This window comes from Phyllostomus discolor, chromosome 10 (genome assembly GCF_004126475.2).
Source record: "Phyllostomus discolor isolate MPI-MPIP mPhyDis1 chromosome 10, mPhyDis1.pri.v3, whole genome shotgun sequence".
NCBI lineage: Eukaryota > Metazoa > Chordata > Mammalia > Chiroptera > Phyllostomidae > Phyllostomus > Phyllostomus discolor.
Window position 1 is genome coordinate 56134846 of NC_040912.2, and position 17795 is coordinate 56152640.

Consider the following 17795-nt stretch of genomic DNA (forward strand, 5'->3'; position numbering starts at 1 on the left):
ATCTCTAAATGATACAAAGGTTTAATAAAGGCCATTTGAACATTGTCCAGGGTCTATAGAATTTAGCTTTAAGACATTACTGTTTTAGAGAGTGCTAAGAACATAAAAAATGCATTTATAATCTTGGAAACATTTATCCTTTGAGTAGGAAGAAGTATCGTGGTGTCACAGTAGGTGCTGAATAGATATTGGATGATGACATTGATGGTGATGATGATAATGACAGAAAAAGGGATAAAAGATACGCATCATTTAATCAGAAGAATGCATATATTACATACCTTTTGGGAGAGTATGTATAAAAAACTTTCTTATGGATGTTCTAGTTCTCATTCTACCTCCTTTGAAAATGTGCTTTTTATACATAGGCATAAAAAATTTCCTATAGACTCTTCCATGTTAGGTATCACTAAAATATGTTCCTTTTGGTAGTATTATAACTCTGTGGGGATAGTCAGGGCTCAGAATATCCAGAACCTTTCTGATCTTCAAACTCGTAAAGCCCTGTTAGACCTTCCATGAAAGCTCACTTTTAAACTAAAAGGGCTAATGGATGGTGTTCTGGAGATGATAATTCCTGGTCTAGGCTCTGCTTCTGAGGACTAAGGTCTATAAAGTATTTCCTGTTAATTTCATTTTCTACATGGGCCAGTGATCAATCCTATAGATAGAGTCATATGAAATTATATAGATGTTTACAGCTGAATATTTACTCAAATTATAGAACTACTAGAACTGTATTCATGACCAACATCAGAATTATGATTTGGTTTACTTGGCTTGAAATATAACATATTCATGGATGCTTATATAAATGTGGAAAAAATACACACACACACACACACACACACACACACACACCAGAAGGTGAACTATTAGGTAAGCTATAGTCATAAAAAGCATGATTAATATAATGCATCCATTATATTAAAAAAGATGCCCTATTTTATACAGTGTATGTGTCTAAAAGATGCATTTTCACTAAAAGCCCAAGAACAGACTGAGTGCTACCTCAAATGATGAAAGGTCCTAATGTAGTAAAGCAAAGATTATGAAAATTATCCTGAGAGACTTCGCCTACAAATTTGAGATACTTTTGGGTAGAAATAATTCCCATTAACTATGAATTACTTCTATTCAGGAGCTCCTGTGATTTGCAGCCATATATATATATACACACACACACATATATGTGTATATATATATATATAAAATTCAGTGAGATAATCACATCAAATTCTATGCATTAGACACAGAAGAATGGCCCCAACAATTAGTGCTATTACCTTATAGTATTCTGACATCGGCCCTGTGCTTGCTCACTGCACTGCTGTGACAGGCTGCTCCATCAACAGACAGACTGGGATGCGTGAGGCAGATGTATGGGGATTGAGAGAAGGTTGGGGAGGGGGTTGCAGGGAGCACAAAGACAGGCCAGCATCACATGTTTAAAGAGCTAATCTTCCCCAAAATATACGCATGTAGATACTATGGATTCTCTTGGAAATGAAGACGCAGCTATAAGTGGAATGAGTCTACAAATGTTTGTCAGCTCCTGAATTTCCAGGAACAGCAGCACATATGTGTGTGCCCAGGAGCTGTTGTATGTGAACATATACATTATCCACCTGCAAAAATCCATACAGGTTCAGAAAACTTAGGCTTTGTGACAAAACATATTAACTCAATTATATAGTTTAGCCCCCAAATTCTATTGTCATCAATGACTGAAGTGAAATATAACTAGGTGAAGGTAAATGTCAATCTTTCTGAGTTGACATATGTACATTTCCTGTCCTGGATGTTCCATGGTTGGTACCTTTTTGACTCACTGTACTCAATGATACTTTGTAAAAGCAATTTTTGTACTGACTTTGTACTGACTTTGTAAAATTTACCTCCCCCCCAATTTTTTAATGCACATTTAATGATTCTTACTATGTGCAAGACTCTCTGAACGCAAAGTTATATACAATATGATTTGATCTCAAGGATTACAAAATATGATAAAGAAAATAAGCATGTAATTATCTACAATACAAAGTGTGAATGTTACAGAAGGATATGGGTAGAGGGGAATCATATTTTAGTCAGGATGATTGTGAGACACATAAATTTCTATATTTGGGTATAATGCCCAGCTCATTGGGTCATCCTAAAGGTTAAATAAGATAATGTACACAAAGCACTTACCACAATGTGTTGCACAAAATAAATTCTCAATAAATAGTGCTTTTATTAGTAGGAGGCATTGTAGTTATTATCTTGAAAGAATAACAAGATTCCAAGGGATAAGAATGAAGGTCAGAGGATGCAAAAAAATAGAAGTAACCTGAGCAAAGGTCAGCAGCAGGACCCTTCGTGCGTGTGGACATAACTGTTTATGCACAGGATGTCTGGAAGTTTCCATTCATGGTCACTATGATAAATGCTCAAGACTGCAAGAGCAGGCATGTGTTGGATTGAGAGCAGGTATGAACCTAACGGGTCTAAACACTGACTACAGGAAAGAGGGAGGCACTGGTATTTTCTGGAAAGGGAGACAGAACTAAATTAGAGCTCAAAGGAACTAGCTTAGTGTGGCTTTGGGAGGAACATAAGCTATGTGATGTGGAGAGGAGTGCTGAACTAGGTTCCTCAAATGGGAATCACTGCCTTCCTGTCTAGGCCACTGTATTCCCTGCTGCACCTGCAACAGCAAAGTGCTTAGCTGTTAATTGTCAGTATTTGTTTAGTAACTCAATGAAGGTACAAATAAGAAAGTAAATAAATGAAGACATCTAGATTTATTTAGGATTGTAAGATTATACAAAACTGGATTTCCTGGACAAACTTAATTTTAGTGTATCTGAAACTGTCCATGATTTATATGCAAGGACAAGCCTTGTATAAAGAACAGGGAAAAATAATTTACGTGTTTATGAATAAAATTTTATTTACATGTTGATGGTCAGTTTTGATTATTTTAGGTAAATCGCTCAACTTTGGTGTCAGGCAGGTACTATACTTATTGGAGTAATGACTTTGTAATGTTTAATCACTGTGTTGTATACACAAAACTAGTACAATAGTATATGTCAACTGTAATAGGAAAAGTTTTTAAAAATTATTTTAAAAATTGTTCAATCTTGGTAAAAATATTAACCAAGATACCTTTAAATTTCACAACAGATATTAAACTCTCATACAGCACAGCACTTTCTACCTCAAGAATATAAGCTCAACAATAACACACTTAATTACAGCAAACATATATGTACACGTTTTAAGTCCATGAAAAGATAAAAAGCTCAGTAGTATGTTTATATGTGTGCAGTGCTAATCCTAACATACCCACTACCTAAATTTCTCCACAATAACAGGAGATCACCTTGGCCTAAAATCTACAGGAATGAGTAACCTCTAATTTTCTAGTGAAAATTATACTTAAATATACTGAATGTAGTTGAATATATTAATTAAACTCTGAGTTACTCAAATCCCCTAAAACATTTCAAGTAGACATATAATTCACATATCATAAAAGTAATCCTTTTAGAAGTTGCACAATTCAGCAGCATTTAGTACATTCACAATGTTGTGTAAACTTCACCACTATCAAATTCCAGAATATTTTCAGCATCCTAAGAAATCCTGTACCTATTAGCAGTCACCTCTATCCTCACTCCCAGCCTTTGCCAACCACCACTCTACTATTCTGTGGATTTGCCTACTCTAGACTCCCTAAAATTCTGTATGAAACAAGTATAGCAGATTATACTGTAACTATTGCACATGGTAAAAGCATTTTTGACACAAAAAAAGGAGATGCAGCATCTTCCTAAAATATCTTCAAATAGTTGATCAGTAATAAGAGATTCCAAATGATGTTTCCTTATTCCACCACAAACTTTTCAAAAGGACTCTGTGTGTGTGGACCTGCATGTGTGAATTTGTCAGTGTGCTTTTTAGAGAGCTTGGTTGATCTCATTAGAGATGCTTTTGCTCTGCCACTTCTGTTGAAAAGAAACTCATTGAGGACCATCTTTGCCACCTTAAAGCCAATGGCCAATGAGCTGATGGCACACTGTTTTTAATCAGATTCTCTCAACTCTCCATCTGGAAGATCATGAATGAGCTTGATGGCACCTTGTGAGGTCAGAAGACAGCCATGCCAAGGTCAAAATGCTCCTTTCTTTCCTTCTCACATTTCAAGCAAAGTGATGGTGATATACTTTGTGGGGTAGAACTATATTTCATATTAACAAATCCTAGTTAGTTCTCCTATTTCCACAAAAACTGTAGGAGCCCTTTTATTAATCTCTGGATTCATTCAAAACAAGATTCACAGAATTTGAGCTAGATCTTCAAGGAGAAGTTGGAGTTCTATGGTTATCTATAGTAAGGCATACATTAAAATGTACGCAAAACTGAAATCATTTTCATTCTTATGTCTCTCTGAAATTTTGAGGGGATAACTACCTAAAAATAACAACATCACAACAGGACCACCCACTAACCATGAAGCTTTACTCCATGTGTTAAATAACTGACTAGAAACCATTCTGAGTTTCTGAGAATAACTTTCAAGATCCATTGGAATTTAGAATGTTTGGAAATCATATATATTTAGCCATGACTGGTTGCTCTGTCAAAGTCTTTTTTTGATACAATGCATCTGAAGATACCACATAAAGAAAGAAAATGAAAGTGGTCCTTTCAGTGGAAAGTTGTCAGCTGTCAACAGGCTGCTTCTGAATTTCTCCTTGGTGCTCACAGGGTCATCCTTTTCATGGATTCATATTATTCCAGTCCAAGCAAGTGGACAGAATTTCAAGTTAAATGTTCCTACTATTTGATCAGTAGAGGGCAGTTCTGAACATAGTGAAACATGCTTGCCAGGGGTTTTAAGCAGTTCCTTCTTCATCTGCATTATTCTCCAAACCAGGCCCAGTGTTCAGCCCTACACCTCAAAGGCCCCAAGCCTTCATCTGCAGCATCAGTGTTCACTCATGCTGAGAATGATCAAGAGGAAATAGAATGGAAAGGGCTTACCTCTCCACATGTAGTTTCTGCAAAGGCTCATTGTTTCTACTCACAACCTCTGGGCCCCAAGTGTATCCCATGGGGGAGCCTTACCTCATTGGAATGTGTTCTGTTTTGGTGCTTGGCACGATCAGAAGCATTTGAGAAAGCCTTGTTGCAACCTTCATGTTCACAGACATACGGTTTCTCTCCAGTGTGCGATCTCAAGTGTGTTTTCAAGTTTTCTAGTCGTGAGTAGGCCTTTGTGCAACCTTCAAACTGAAGACAACAAGTAAATATGGATTACTCCACACAAAAATAGGTCATGCTTAACATTCCCTCAAAATTGATGGAAGACTGACATTTTGAGGGTCAGCAGCTTTTCAAAATCAAGGAACAAAAGTCCACTAAGCTCTGAAATTATTGGAATTCAGTTGGGGCTGAGTGCAGTTTGAGAGGAAGCATTTTCAGTGCTAGTAAAAGTCCAGGAGGTTTCTTTCTTAAGAGACCACTCTGTGGTCAATGGGTTTCATTATCTTTCACTGATCTCGAATTCCCACTGATTTCAGATTCAGCACAAAGGTCATTATATGGTTTTGTGTCCATACAAAGGCATGGAATTTGATCATGTTTATAAAGGGCCTTTAAAATGTAAAATATTGGGGCTGAGCAGTGTCCAGTGTGCCTGGCTTACATCTCAGTGAACCAAGGCTGTTGGGAACCACTGTGTCTGGTTTCAGAAGCTATAACCCCCCATGGCTAAGGCTGAGTAAAAAGATGTTGGGAACATAAGCCACTAAAGAAACAAAACTTATCCTCTCATCAGGGGTGCAGCCTCCACCCCCTTTACTTCACTCTGCTTGGCTCCTGGAGGATGGCTGGATAATCAATGATGGGTAAGATTCTACAAGGAGGGATGATCTAAGACAGGCACAGTCTCAAGGGGGCCCATCAGGAAAGGACATAGAGGACTATAGAAAACCTTCTGCTTTTATAGCCTGAGTCCTTATTCTATCTGTAAAAGGTCTCCTAATCTCTTGGCTGCCTGCATCCCCGATTCAGGCCTGAAACAATGCTAGAGGGTGGTGCAGCCCTGTGCTGGAAAGGGTGGTTCCCGGGGCAGGGACAGATCAGGCCTAAGAAAGAATGCATAAAATCCTGTGAAACCTGCTTTGCTAAGAATGCCCTCATTTTAAATGTTAAGGGTCCAAGCATAAAATGAGGTTTTCCCCCAAAGTTTTATGGCCCTTGGGCTATCTGACCCTGACTCCGAATAAGCCCTTATAATTATTTAAATGTTCTCTATTCCTTGATCATTACTGCCTGACAATGACTGACGAGCCTTATGCCCTGTACTCCTATGCAAATTAAACCCAATAAAAGCTCATTGAGAAACAAGCTCATGGCCTTTCTCCCCTGAGAGACTGGTCAGCCTTTTCTCCCCAAGCAGATCATGTGTTGATAGACTTATTCTCATCTGCAACAGCGGGGGAGCTCTGTGGGCAGAGCTCCCCCAACAGAAGGTATCCCAGGAGTCCTAGGAGTCCTAGCCTGCCTGTGGGTACTTCTACAATGGGCCATGAGAACAGATTGGGAGGGTGAGAAAAAACTCTAAAGCTATATAGGTTATAGTTTTAAAAAGTCAATATAAGCTTTTCAGGTCAAAACTGGTATCTGCCTATGCTCTCCAAGTCCTCTGATGGAATGGACATTAGCACTGGGGCAAACACAGTGGCTATGTGCTCATTTGCAGTGCCAGCCAGCATGTCCCAGCCTTCACCTGCCCACCTGCCATGCTGCAGAGCTGTGCTGTCCATTGTGGTACTGCTAACCATATGGGATTATTTGTATTTAAATTGTCTAAAAATAAATTAAATTAAAAAAATAGTTGCCTGATTACTCTAGCCACATTTCAAAAGTGCTTAAGAGGTACATGTGCCTTGTGGCTACCATGTTGGACAGTACAGGTCTAGAACATGTCCATCATCCCCCAAAGTTCAGCTGTCAGCATCCTTTCTCCATTTCTCATTTCTCTTCCATTTCAGAAACCAGTCTCACACACCCTTCTATTTTCACAGATAGCACCCACCACCCAACCATGCCACCCTTAAGCTGGAGTTATCATGCACAACCCTGAGAGTATGACAAAGGACCCATATGAATCCTGATACAGGTGTGAAGTGACCCCCATGTTGACAGCATGAGTCACCCGTGTACTCATGGGTGTACTCACAGTGCATTTGTGAGGTTTCTCTCCTGTGTGTCTTCTCATATGCACTACCAGCATATACTGGGCTTTGAAGGGTTTCTGTTCTCTTGAGCAATCCAGCCACCGGCACACAAATTCCTTCTTTTCTCCATGGATATGGTCATTATTTATATGCTAGGGTTTGAAAAAAGAGAGAAAATAAATAAAAATAAATTACTAATTTCTGAAGGCAAAAATGGGAATGTGAAAAGGGCCTTAAAGATTACACAATAATTTTACTATATTACAGACTATTTTGTTTTAGTTAGTATATTTCTAAAGTAAATATGCCCTTACTGTGTATGTGTACTTCCTAACTAACAGAAGTGACACTATTTGGAGGAAGCCTGATGTCCCAGAGAAAGTATTGCATAGAGCATCTGAGGAGTGGAGCCACAGGTGTCTTCTCTGGGCCTCTGTTATTTTTCATCTGCCAAGTAGGGGCCAAGGCTAAATGCCCACAGAGGTGCTTTCCAGCTCTCATGCACTCTAGGCCTTCAGTTAGAGTCATGGCTAACTGCAGAAAAAGAACACATACCCATGTGTGCACACACATACAATTTTGCGAGAAGGAGCAAAACAAAAAGCCAAAACAACAACAACAACAACAAAACCAACCCACAAAGCACCTCTTCACACTACACTTTATTCACGATTAGTGGAATTTTTTCTTGAATAAGAGATACAGAGAAATTAACTTAGATATTGGAGATGAGAACCAGGTGATTGTCAACAAAATGCTTAGTCTCTCAGGATCTTGGTTGTCTGTACATACAAAATAAAGAAATGGATTACCTAGTTCTAAGGTTCTTTCCAGTCCTATAATTCAATTAATTTAGTTTTTAAAACAAATACGAACTTCCCTGAACTCCTCAACAATTCAAAGTTTTGAAATCTTTTTTTACAGAGTTCCTTGGATTCATATATTAAGTGCTCTACAACTGGGAGACGCAAGAAACTGACAGCAGCACCGGAAGATAAGGTTCTTAATTTGAATCAAATTGAAATGTCCAATTATGAATTACTGGGGAAATTTGTGTACTAGGATGATCTTGTTGATGTTATTCTCTGGTCACCCTAAATTTTTATTTGCCTTAATGTAAGGTTTTTTCAAACACTTTCTAAAACATACATAGAAATATACTACTAAAAGTTTTGTGCAATAAGAAAAATCTCCCCTTGGGTCCCATGAGCTGCATACTGGTGACAGAACATTTCATTACTTTCCTGCCTATGCTCTGGCGCCTCAGTGAGTGGTCTGTGGCCTAAACCTATTATTCCACCATTCCTTTCCCAGTTACTCCAATAGGAGTAAACCTATTTAGGTCTGAGTGGCCTAAACCTATTATTCCACCATTCCTTTCCCAGTTACTCCACTAGGCGGCCGACTGCTGCAGGGAGACAATGAAGTTGTGCTGGGCTGTCTCTGTAGTTAAAAACTGAATGCGGGTAGAGAAAAGCAATTAACTATTTTTTTCTCAAGCAACTTTCAGAAAGCACGGGGAACAGAAGAGAGTGGGTAATACAGGGCAGCACACAAGGAGACAGCCAGGATCTTTTCAAAAGCTCTGAAGATGAGAAGGAAACCACTTGGAATCAATCACTCAGGTTCACGACAGTGTATTAACCCAAGGGCAAACAGGTGTGGGTTTCCAAAAAAAAGTGAACTGCCCTAAGTATTAGTGTTTGTTAAAAGTTATGCTGGTGCACATAAGTACAGGAAGATAACAGATGTGCTGGACAGAAGACAGCACACAATCTTTAAGTTTATGCTTTAACTACACTTTTGCAGTCCATTCATATCACACATGTGTATGAATGTCCACCATTTAAGTCCCTGTAATACAGAGGGGTTCTATGAATTCTCCTTTCCAGGGAGAAAAAAGTAATGATCATACAAAATCACTCCACAAAACTTGCCCTTGGTTCAGTTTTTTTTTACAAGGTATTGGAAATAAAGCTCCTTGAATTGACCGATACACATGAAAAGGAAAGAAAAAGGGAGGAGGGAGGCAGACAAAGTTAAAATTGGAAAAATGAATTAGAATTTGGTCTGAGTCAACTCCTTGAGGCCAGGACCCATGTCTTTTAAATTCTCAGCAATTAACAACTATCCCTGGTACTTGGTAGGGACTCAGTAAATATTTGGTGAATTCATTTGAGTCATGCAGCACACTAAACTTTCACTGCACAAAAGAAATTATACTTGAAGCTCTTACTTATATTTTCAACTTCACTTTACCTAGTATCCATACCTAAGATTTTAATATAAGGTATTACATTACTTTAAAATACCATACTATCAAGACTTCAAAAGAATCTGAAAGATATCCAAGTGTGAATCCTATTTTCCTGAGGAGAATACATGTAATACAATGTGACTGCATTTGCCTCTCACATATTTATGTTGGTATAGACTGCAACTCCATACCACACCTGGTGCTGTGGGGATCAGATAGACACGAGTCCTGCCCTAAGGAAATCAAAGTCTACTAAAGGAAACAGATAATGGCCTAAGTTACTATACAATTATAGTTATGATTGGTGTTATGAAGGGAAATAAGGTTTTACACAATTCACAGGGGATCCCAAATCCACGTGGAGGATTAAAGTCAGCCTCTTCAATAAAGCAGCTTTTTAAGTCAGACCAGATAGATGAGTGCAGACCCACCTGGGGTGCAGGTAAGAATGGGAGTGGGAAGACAGGGCACCACTGCAGCAAGATGAAACAGAAGCACCTGCAGACGGACAGAACTTGGTGCCTTTGAGGACCCAAATGAAGAACACACACAGTAGGAAAATGGGCCAGGCAGACACAGGAGGCTCTAGTACTGCCACTGCTTGGTTCAGTATGTGGCTTGGGCTGCCAGAGGGCCTGGTAGGTACCACCGTGGTAGCCCAGATTGGCCCACCTAAAATGTAGCATGCAGGGTCAGATCTCCAGCACCTAGACTGCAGGTTATATCCCTGGAAAGAACTTGCATACACCCCATCAGAAAGCCAGCACCTAGATGCCAGCCATAGAGTTGGAGGTTAACTGACATTATTCAGGGGAACTGGGTGACCAGCAGGAAAGGCACCAATAGTGGCCAGTGACATAAGAAGTTCTTGTCTGTTCTTCTCTCCAACACACTGGAGGACCTAGATTCTAGAAAAGGGAAAACATTGGGGACAGAGTAGGAACAAAAACCCCCAGGCCCTTGAATGTATGCCTGGTTGGTAAAGGGGGAAAAAATCTCTGAAGGGTCATGAAGTTGGAAGGTTAAACTGGATAGGCTTTAGTAACCACAGGTGATGGACAGGTTGTAGAAGATGCTTACAAGGCTGTTGGGGATCTGCTACTAAGCTGAGACAATGTCTGAAAATCCCAATGGTAGGAATCCCACACCAATCAGCAAGCACAACTTGCAGTGTTGTCTCAATATGACCAGGAAAGGAAAGAACCTGCACTGGACAGTGGAGGCAACCTCACTTTGAGAAAGCTTAGCATCTTGGGAATTTTCCATTTCAGCCCCCTTAAAAAAGCCCTGCATTCATCTAACATGCTTTTTGTAATTTTTTGAAACTGTTTGAGTGCCAACGTGGATGGAGATCACAAGTTCTTTTTCTTGAAATGCATTTCTACTACCTCAGCTGGCAGAGACCAGGTCCATTTGCTTGTCTTTACAGTCCAAACACTGAGCAAAGGACATAATCAATTACTAGAAAGAATACAGTAAAGATATTGCTACCTGGAATCTCTGATATTTTCCTCCCTATGTTCTCCTCTAAGACTTTTCTGGTGTCCCAACTTATATATAAGTCTTTTATCCATCTTGAGTTTATTTTTGTATATAGTGTACGTTGGTGGTGAAGTTTCCTTTTTTTACATGTGGCTGTCCAGATCTCCCAACACCATGTGCTAAAGAGGCTATTGTTACTCCATTTTATGCTTCTGCCCCCTTTGTCGAATATTAATTGACCATAGAGATTTGGGTTTATTTCTGAGTTCTGTATTCTGTTCCATTGATCTATTTGTCTGCAATTATGCCAGTACCAGACTGTTTTGATTACCATAGCCTGGTAATATAGTTTGATATCAGGTATTCTGATCCCTTCTGATTTGTTCTTCTTTTTCAAAACAGCTGCTACTTGGGGTTATTTATGGTTCCATATATATTTTTGAAATGTTTGTTCTATATCTGTGAAATGTGTCTTTGGTATTTTAATAGCGATTGCAATGATTCTATAAATTGCTTTGGGTAGTATGGACATTTTGATGATGTTAATTCTTCCAACTCATGAACACGGTATATGCTTCCATTTGTTTGTGTCTTCTTTAATTTCTTTCTTCAGTGTTGTGTAGTTTTCTGAGTACAGGTTTCTTACCTCCTTGGTTAGGTTTATTCCTAGATACTTTATTTTTCTTGTTGCTATACATCTTAAATTGGATGTTTTTCCTGATTTCTGTTTCTAATATTTCATTGTTGGTATATAAAAATGCCTTCAATTTGCAAATATTGACTTTGTATGCTTCTGTTTTTCTAAATTCACTTACTAGGTTGAGTAGTTTTTTGGTGGAGTCTATAGGATTTTCTATGTACACTATCATGTTATCTGCAAACAATGATGGTTTTGCTTCCTCCTTTCCAATTTGGAGCCAAGTGGTGGAAGCAACCTAAGTGCCAATCAGTAAATGAGTGGATAAAAAACTGTGGTACATTTATACAATGGAATATTACACAGCAGAAAGGAGCTCCTACCCTTCGCAACAGCATGGATGGAATTGGAGAGCATTATGCTAAGTGAAATAAGCCAGGTGGTGAAAAACAAATACCATATTGATCTCATCTATAAGTGGAGCCTAATGAACAAAACAAACAAGCAAGCAGAATATATCCAGAGACATTGAAATAAAGAACAAACTGACAGTAACTAGAGGGGAGATGGGAGGGGAAAACGGTGGGTAGAGGGGGAAGGGTTATCAAGGAACATGTATAAAGGACACATGGACAAAGCCAAAGGAGTGGGAGATGGGGATGGCTAGAATGGGGGGGAATGGTCGGGGGAAAATGGAGACAACTGTACTTGAACAACAATAAAAAAGAGAGAGAAAAAAGGAAATCTAGAGACAGCTTTCTATCCATTTAGGTTGTTCAAATGTATATTAAGCTTGAAACATTTCTTGGAGCTGGATTTCAAGTGGAAATTAAAATTCCAAGAAATTATAGACTTCACACATATTTATTTTTCTTTGAAAAGCTGCTTCAGCTTCTGCAGTGAGTGCTCATGTAGGCTTATCTCAGGATATACCGTCTATTATAGTGGGAAGAGCCTGGTGGGCGACAGAAGATGCATGCAGACCAATTTCTGATGAGCTTTGTTCATTTATACATTTCAATTCACCTATATGGGACTTCATTTTCTTATCTGTAAAATCAGGGGAGCAATTTTTCAACCAGTGTGCTGCAAAAATTTTTATAATATGCACTACCTGACTATTTAGTCAGGGGCAATGACCTACTTGTCCTTACATTGACAAACTTAAAAAATGCCAACAGCCAACACAACAATAGCCATCTGGTGTGACTGAAGCAAAATTATGTCTATTTTTGGTCAGATCAGCAAAAATACAGTTTTTTTTGGTGTGCTGCAGAATTTTAGTAACTAGTTTGTATGTGTCATGAGATTAAAAAAGCTGAAAATCACTGAATTAGTGTGATGATGGAGTAGATCAGGTATTAACAAAATTTTTCCATAAAAAGCCAGATAATAAATATGTTAGGCATTTTAGGCCAAAAGGTCTCTGTTGCAGCTTCCTACTTCTGTCACTGCTTCAGGAGAGTAGCCATAGACACCATGTAAGATGGGGACAGCTACTTACCTATGGACACTGAAAGTTTCATGTGTCATAAAATACTCTTTAAAAATACACTTTTTTTCTAATGATTTAAAACTGTAAAAACCATTCTTAGCTCATGGGTATGCAAAAATAAGCAGTGGGCCTGCAGACCATTAGCTTGCTCACACTCAACCAGATGACCTCAAAGCTTCTTTTGTGGGTTAGCAGAGCCCACGACTTTTCTCAGTCAAGGTGGATCTCAAGCCTGACAAAGTAAAATTAGAAGGAGATACATTTTGGTGCCAGAGAAAAGAAAAGGCAGTAGGAAGGAATAATAGAATCTTGAACTGAAACAAGGGACAGATCAGTCCAGACATACTTACCCCTTTTTGCATCGTGTTCCTGGGACTGGGTAGACAAAACACACATTCTTTGCTCACCAAAATCCTAGGGAGCTAAGAAGACTAATATGCAATAAGTTCTTAATATTTAACAGAAAGACTGATCCCATGTGGAGCTGGGCAGAAATTCAATGGGCATGTTTTCATTTGTGGTTGCACTGAAAATTTGACTTTCTAGCAGTGAAAACGTTAATCAAATGTATAAATAATTTAATTGGAGGGAAAATAAATGCAAGATTAAATTCTAAACTAATCCAACACAAAGACATGCAATTTGCCAGAGGCCCAAGGGCCAGAAAGAGATAGATGGTGTAAATTATGGTGTTGTATGCCAACTCTCAGCAAGACTGCTCTGAACTCTCCCTGTCTGGATAAACAGTACAGGGATGCTAGGACCTGGAAATCTCCCAGGGAAAGGCTGAGTCCCACCACTGAACTTCCCAATGGATCCATTTCTTCAGTTTTCCAATAAGAATTGTAAGCCTTTGCCTTAGGAAACTGATGGCTGATGAAACAAACAAACAAACACACACACACACACACACACCTCAGGAGCCCACAGCAAACCAACAAAATTGAGATTTCACAACTATTATGTTTAGAGCTGGATGAGCCAAGACCTAGTATTCCTGCCTCTTCCACTACCTATGAAGCACAGGGAAAAGTAGGAGAAATAACTCTGTTGGCCTGGTAACTGAGGAAGCTGAAGGTGCTTCTTTCTTTTAAGGGGTTTTACCTGGGAAGCCCAGCATTCAGCAGCAACCAGGGAAGCGATGGTGCTTCAGGAAGAAAGACCTGAAGGAAAATGGAACAGTGATCCCTTTCTTTCACCAGCAGCAAAAAGGAAGCCCTCAATGAACATATCTGAGCTAATAATCAGGGTCCTTTCTTCTTGCTTGTTATTTCACTCTGAGTTTAGAGCTGCCAGTTTTTCCTCAGTCTGATTCCTAACCCTACAGATGAAATGCATAGATGCCAAATGTTCCCAGCTCTCTAAATACAGCTGTTGCTCATGCAAATTGTGAACCGTGGACACATACTTCTTTCTTCTGTCCTCCTCTCCTTCCCTAGATTCCCCACTGATTCCCAGTCAGCAAGCACAGTTTTCTAAATAGGACAGAAAACACAACTTTGATTTCCATATGGCTCCCTGAGCATATACCTTATACATTATCTTTCTGTATCTATAATTAAATTACTTTTCACAAAACCTTTTCACCATTTAAAGTTTCTACCAAGTATGTTGCCAAATTTTCACAGCACAAGGTACATGTAAAAAGCAGAGCATAAACAGCACTCAAGTAAATATGATTTCTCTCTATATGCAAACACTCAAGTACACGTGTACACACACATACACACAGTATCATTTATTTATTTTTTTTTAAAGATTTCACTTATTTATTTTTAGAGAGGGAAGGGAGGGAGAAAGAGAGAGAGAGAGAGAGAGAGAGAGAGAGAGAGACATCAATGTGCGGTTGCTGGGGGCTATGGCCTGCAACCCAGGCATGTACCCTGGCTGGGAATCGAACCTGTGACACTTTGGTTCGCAGCCTGAGCTCAATCCACTGAGCTACGCCAGCCAGGGCAGTATCATTTATTTTAATAGAAAAGAAGATAAAGACTTGGAAAGTAGTGTATTTCATATATGACTACCCAAGATAAGAGAACTGCATACAGGTTTGCAGGTTCTCTGAAGCCTAGCGCTATTGTTGGACACTCAGTTTTTATTTCTGATTCATCCCTTTGCTACATTTCTCTGTATCATGATCCTCTAACATGCCGCTATTTGATGCTATGATTTACTTTAAAAAAGAAAATTTAAAACTGAAACATTTCCTTCTCAAAATATCAAAATGGAAATGTTTGATATTTTATAAATCTTTTCATATTGCTACCAGATTAGCTCATAAGTGAAAATGAGTTAATTCATATATTAAACAGAATTCAATAATTTGAAACTTCTAAGAATTTCCTGAGAAGTCATTAAGAAAGCCTTCTATTTTGGCACAGGATGGGATATAAACAAGTAAACAATTTTAAGGAAGCTCACGTTTCAATTTGCTTTTCATCTCTATAAATCTATTACTATCTCTTCACTTAGTAGTCCAGAGATACTTCTGAAAAGGAGAAAGAAAAATAACTTAGAATCAATTAAAATTTAATTTATATTAAAAATTTGGGAGAAAGATTTAAAATGTTTGCTTAAGAATCCCTTAAACTTTCCATGTGAAATTAGGCATATACCTTCTTGTTTTATCTATTATTTGATACATGTACCATTTTTGAAGTTTTACAACTGTCATGACATGGATTCTATTGGGGACAGGCTGTGATTGTATCCATGAAGGCTTCACCAGGTGGAAACAGGAAAAAAGCAGGAATCATAGACTATCAGGGCTGCAATAGGCCCAATATCTCAATATGCACTTTAATTTTAGATCAATAAAATAATTTAAATTGTTTTAGTGTCACCCATGAATCTTCCTAAGAGTTTTTAAAAGCTATAACAGCTTGCTGTGAGAGGGATCTTCACTGAGGCTGCAGACCTCAATAAACACCTGTTTCAATTCACACTACCTAACAAAAATAAACATATTTCTTTCAGTTTTCTGATACAACTATAAAATTAGAAAACAAATGAAGACTTTGGATACAAAACTGCATTATCTTCACAAAAATAAAATATTTGTCTATTTCTAACTTGTAAATATTAAGAATTGGGGTGAGATAAAAATATGCTTCTTAAGAAGAAATAAATAAATGGAATCTCTCAACAGTTATTTACATCTTGTTTCTGGGCACAAATCTTTGACAAAATTATTTTCTTTTACGTGTAAAGAAAGGCAAAGTTCCTTCAGAAGGTAAATGTTTTATCTGGACAAAGGGCGTCACATTGTTAGATTTAAAGAATGGAAATTAGCCCTGGCTGGCGTAGCTCAGTGGATTGAGCGCGGGCTGCGAACTGGGCATCGCAGGTTCGATTCCCAGTTAGGGCACATGCCTGGGTTGCAGGCCATAACCCCCAGCAACCACACATTGATGTTTCTCTCTCTCTCTCTCTCCCCCTTCCCACTCTAAAAATAAATAAATAAAATCTTAAAAAAAAAAAAAAGAAAGAATAGAAATTAACTAACCTAAAATACAATACCTCCCTCAACCCCAGCCCCACCCAAGCCAGCAGACCATATGCCCCAATGCAATGGAACTCTGTCATTCACATTTAAAAACAAAAGTGTACAAAAGAAAAGACTGACCTACTGACAGGTACTGAAACATGCACGAACCTTGATAACATCATGAGAAGTGAAAGAAGCCAGTCACAAAAAAAGACAACCATTGCACAATTCTATTCACATGAATGCCCAGAATAAGTAAATCTACACAGAAAGAGAGTACAATAGATTATGTGATTGCCAATGGCTGTGGAGAGATTGGGAGATGGGTTTTCTTTCTGAGGTAAGGAAAATATTATAAAATGGATTGGGATGATGGTTCCACAACCCTGAGAATAAGTCAAAACACATAAAACTGTTGTATACTTTAAATGAATAAATTGCATGGTATAGGAAGTATATCTTAATGAAGATGTTACCCCTCTGCCACTCCAAAATAAAAGGAAACATGGAAGTGTACTTGGTGATGAGCTTAGGTATAAAGTGGAAGCTGTGGGGGGAAATTGGAAAAGCAATGTAGGAACAGCCAAGTTAAATCCCACATCCTCCGGGACTGCACCTATCCTTCAGACAGAATATGGGCTGGGCTTACCAAATGCTTTCCCACAGAAGCAAAAGGCTGCATGCACCTCAATCATAACTTCTGTTCACACATGAATACACACACACACACACACACAATTCAGACGGATTGAGTTAAAGCAGAACATACTTTTATGACACAGTATTTCCTGGGGAATTTCATACTGGACTCAGAATTAATAATCTGGGAACTTCATATAAATGAAAACATCTCTGTCTATCCCTTCCTCATATTTCAAGTCATAGAGGTAAAGGGAAAGATGGGAGAAAACTAAACTTTGTACAGTGATGGAACAAAAGAAAAACTAAAACATTATATACTAATATTAATTCAAGTAAGTTAATGTAAAACAGCACATGGTTTGGAAAAACTGGTTGTTTCCTAATTCATTAAAACTGATGGAAAATTTAAGTTCAGTTAATTTAGAATCTCTGTATTTCTGGCTTGGTTGTTATCTTGAATTACAAAGTAACTAGATGTAAACTTTATGTAATTTATTATATAATTCAGTTAGCTGATACCCTCTTTCCATGAAGAACTGCATGTGTTGCTGGTTCAAATT

General features: G+C 38.3%; 1 protein-coding gene across 5 annotated transcripts in view; it reads right to left on the bottom strand.

Annotated features, from left to right (window-relative positions):
• The window catches only part of GLI3 (GLI family zinc finger 3), a 284476-nt gene that overhangs the window by 9913 nt on the left and 256768 nt on the right, over nucleotides 1-17795 (bottom strand). For all 5 annotated transcript variants that reach the window (XM_036010813.1, XM_028525323.2, XM_036010812.1 and 2 more), the window contains 2 exons: nucleotides 7238-7387; nucleotides 5119-5283 (listed from right to left, as the gene is read on the bottom strand). In XM_036010813.1, coding sequence (XP_035866706.1) covers nucleotides 5119-5283; nucleotides 7238-7387 — 315 coding nt within the window. The remainder of the gene's footprint in view (nucleotides 1-5118; nucleotides 5284-7237; nucleotides 7388-17795) is intronic.